Raw genomic sequence first — 3,935 nt, 5'->3', positions numbered from 1 at the left:
GGAATTGAGCGAGGGAAGTGAAATTTAGGAGCCTCTCGAAAGGCTGCTTGTATCTTTTCTCTATTTTATGTATTTTTCATTCAATAAATATAAAGTATCTTCAAAAATATCGTTTGTACGGCATTTTTTTGACAGTAATTTTCACCCCTCCTCACAAAGGTGGGGTCCACGATTATTTTAATCGTGGATCCCACCCACTTGCATGTGTGTATGTTGTGAAAAAGGATGTAAAAATTGATGTACTTGTAGAATGGCTGTAATCGTGGACCCCACTCACTTGCATGTATGTATATTGTAAAAAAAGATATGAAAATTGATGTACTTGTAGAATTGTAGAATGGTTGTAAGTATCTTTGTTGTCATATTCATTGCAATTACAGGTGGTTCCCGTCACCGACGCCTTCTCTGTCTGTTCCAGTTGTTTCTTTTGAGCTGTGTTTTCTTGCCCTTTTCTTGAAGAATCAAAGTACATCTTTCCAAAAAGCAAATTGATTTTAATTATCAACTTATAACAACTGACAGGCACATAACTGTACAGAGAGAAGAAAAAATTTAACGCAGAAATAATCTGATAAAATACAATTTAACCTCCCCGATCCTTTTAACTGGAAAAGGCAACTACATAAACAGTAAAGGTGAAGCCTTTCATATGTTATTTGCTGATTTAAAGGGGACAGACATGGATCCAAGGACCCCTGTAATAATTGCACCCTCTTTCACTCTGCGTAACTGTAGTCTTCACCCTAAATCCTAAACCCAGAAAAAATGGACAAGATCAGGATTTTTCTTCTTGCTTGGCTTCACCTCCGATCCCAAAATGGTATGCTCCACACCTCTAAATTCTTCCATTTTTTGCATATTTTACTGGCCTATGATTTATTTATTTCTTGGAAATTTATTGTAAGAAAATTTTGTGGAGAAAGTAACGTGAAGTGATTGGAACTATTTTTTCAGTATTTTCTTCAAGAATTGTGTTTGAATTACGGCTGGAATTAGGTTGGGTTCTACAATTTGGAGTTTCACATGATTTTTAATATTTTATTTCTGTGTGAGTAAACGATTTCTGTTGATAAAATAATTTGATAATCATCGTGGAGAATATAACTGGATTTGACAAGCTATTTATGAGAGTGTTGAAAAGTTGAAATATTGGAACCCATGTAATAAAAATCTTGGAAAGTACATTTTTATTGGAGTTGTGATTTTATTGCGTGTATCAGGAACTGCATTCCCATTCTTGTGTCTTCGGCATATAACTCCCAGTTAATTTAGCTGATAATAATGAAAATTTTGCTGATAATAGTGAAATATTTGGGGGGAAAACGCTGTTAAAAAGAATTGTTTGTTTTTCGTGGAACTCCACAAAAATGTCATTTACACCTAAAAACAATAAAATTTGTGTGCAAAATCTAAAGGGAAATCTTTAGAGTATGCGAGGAAACATACATTAATTAAGCGCAAATACTATTCATGCATACAAGCACTGTCACCCTGTGTTTTGAAACTGGATTGGTAAAAATAGAAGCAATGATAAGAAAAGGCCCCGTCTTTGTTTATCAGAATACTTGAAAATTAGATTTTTACTCCACCCTATTTGAAGCTGTAATAGTATGTAAATTCTATAAAGTTGTGTGAATGTGTAATAGATAGGAATCTGAGGATGTGCCTTTTTTTTTTTTTTTCCTTCCAAAAAATTTTTGGATTCTGTTGAATTCATTTGTCAATTCCATGCAAAAGTTATTGGCTTCAAAATTATTGTGTTTCTTTTCGAAATATTTACTGATAGAAATACAAATGTGTTGAAATTCCACCAAGAAAAATAAAATGAATAGTCAGTTACTATTTCTTAATTTGTTTCCGGATTAAATTTTAGTTCTAGTTGATCAGAAATTATAACGATTCATGGGGAAAATGCATGTTTATGGAAGCATTAAACAATCATTGCAAATGCTGGTATCATATATAGCTCCCCATTATATAAAAACTCATTTTTAATCAACATTCTTTCAATAAAATAATTTTACACGTAAAACAAAAATATTTTCTACTTTTTAACCACACATTCTCCAAAAAATTACTATTACAAAACTTATTCTTTCAAAAATGGGGCTCAGACACATTGATAAAGAAGTTATAATTCAATTTGAGTGGTGACCTATAGTCATGTTAATTCTAGAATGGACAAAGTAACCCTTTTGTGTAATTTTCTAGACTTTTTGATTTTCTCATAATTCCTGTACACACCTTCATATAACTCTCAAGATGAACCAATCTAAAAAATGGAAGGATTGATTGCACATTAAAGATAGAATTGAGTATTCATTGATCAAATCATTAACTCCATAGTTTGATAGATCTTTTAGGTTCTTTAAAATATTGTAGGTCACGTAGCTACCAAAATGAATGCAGTCAATTATGTCTCTTATAGAAGTTGGTCAGCTACCTCTCATAGATAGGTAGGAACAAGGAAAGGGGTCGAATTTACCCTGACGGAAGCAAGATTAACAATACAGGTGATAAACAAAATCATACGAAAAGGGGGAATATGAAATGCTCGTAACAGATTAGTGGCTAATTCAGTAATTTGTATATAATTCCTTAATAACAATGTGTGTAGTAATTATTTTATTGAATTTGCTTCACTAATAGGATCACGATTAGACTTTGATCATTATTGATTGTAACCAAGAACGAGTCCTAGACAAGTGGATTTAATTTTCATAACCGGAACATTAACAATGAAAATGGCACGTACTCACTAAATTTACTGCCTGCCTTGGTCCTCTGCATTTTGTCAGTTCCAAGTTTTGAAGTTACATTCTTTTTTTCATTGTACAAGTACGTAAATTTCCTATTTCTTCAACATTCTGAAATTTCATATATGAGAAATTAGAAGCTTCTCATAAAGTTAGGTATATTAAGTGTGAAACCCTTCTTACACATTTACAATTGTAGAAGCTATAGCAGGAATTTAGAAGTTTGATTCATTATGTCCCGGAAAGAAGTGGACTATTATAGTTGACAAATGAATGCCCTAGTCTTCATATAAATTACAATATTGACATAGTATGGTGCTTAGGTTCATGCCGAGTAATTTTCAACGTATCGGAATACATTTTTCGTGCATACTAAATATAATAGAGAGAGAGAGAGTGTGTGTGTGTGTGTGTGTGTGTGTTGGAATCATAATATGATTGTAATTGCATGTATTTGATTTTGTAGAAATTAAAAGTATTTTCATGTTTTATTAACTGCTTGGATAAATTATTGTTTTAAGGTCCAGTATCTCTTGTGAAGCGCTTCTCGTACAAGGATCTAAAGAAGGCGACAGATGGGTTTAGAAGAACTACTGATAACTCTTCAAGAGGGAGTTCTTATAAGGCCAGATTTCAAAATGGTGTTGTTTCTACAATAAAAGAAGTCGAAGGTTTTAGTGAATGTGATGATGCCTCCTTCTATAGGGAAGTTCAGCTCTTGGGGCGATTGCACCACCGCCACATTGTTGCGCTTAGAGGTTTTTCTACTGGACCTAAGCGGTAAAAACTTGGACTGTTCCTCTTAACAAGATTAACTTTTTAAAATGAAATTCCAAGACTCAGTATGGTATTAGAGCCCAACATGCTCAAACAAGTAATCTGTTTGTCTAAAAGCTCAAAAGTGCATTGATTCGAAGAGTGTTGTTCTCCACCATCTCACGAGGCATGTTAAGAGTAAACACCACATCGGCTAAATATGACAACAATAGCTAACATTTAAGGGCATGGGCTGCTCTATTAACAAGTTTGACATTTTAAAATGAAAAATTGGCTGTTTTGGTCCTTTGGAACAACTCGATGAACTTAGTAGATCATTTTGGGAGGCCGTAGTTGTGGCGTCTATTGACTTTCTTATAATTTAAATATGCTATTTTGGGGCCCAAGATCTTATAGATGAGT

The 3,935-nt window shown here is 33.2% G+C and overlaps 1 protein-coding gene across 4 annotated transcripts in view; it reads left to right on the top strand.

The window, feature by feature from the left end:
• The first annotated feature begins 394 nt into the window (after nt 1-394).
• Nucleotides 395-3,935, top strand: part of LOC111412260 (probable receptor-like protein kinase At1g49730) — a 6,173-nt gene continuing 2,632 nt past the window's right edge. Inside the window, exons 1-2 of one of the 4 annotated variants that reach the window (XM_023043109.1) lie at nt 395-820; nt 3,278-3,536. In XM_023043109.1, the coding sequence (XP_022898877.1) occupies nt 766-820; nt 3,278-3,536 (314 nt within the window). In that variant the 5' untranslated portion in view covers nt 395-765. The remainder of the gene's footprint in view (nt 821-3,277; nt 3,537-3,935) is intronic. The other 3 variants (XM_023043111.1, XM_023043108.1, XM_023043110.1) reach the window with 3 other exon arrangements.

This window comes from Olea europaea, chromosome 16 (genome assembly GCF_002742605.1).
Source record: "Olea europaea var. sylvestris chromosome 16, O_europaea_v1, whole genome shotgun sequence".
NCBI lineage: Eukaryota > Viridiplantae > Streptophyta > Magnoliopsida > Lamiales > Oleaceae > Olea > Olea europaea.
Note: the sequence above shows the minus strand (reverse complement) of the source record. Positions and strands in the feature narration are given on the sequence as shown.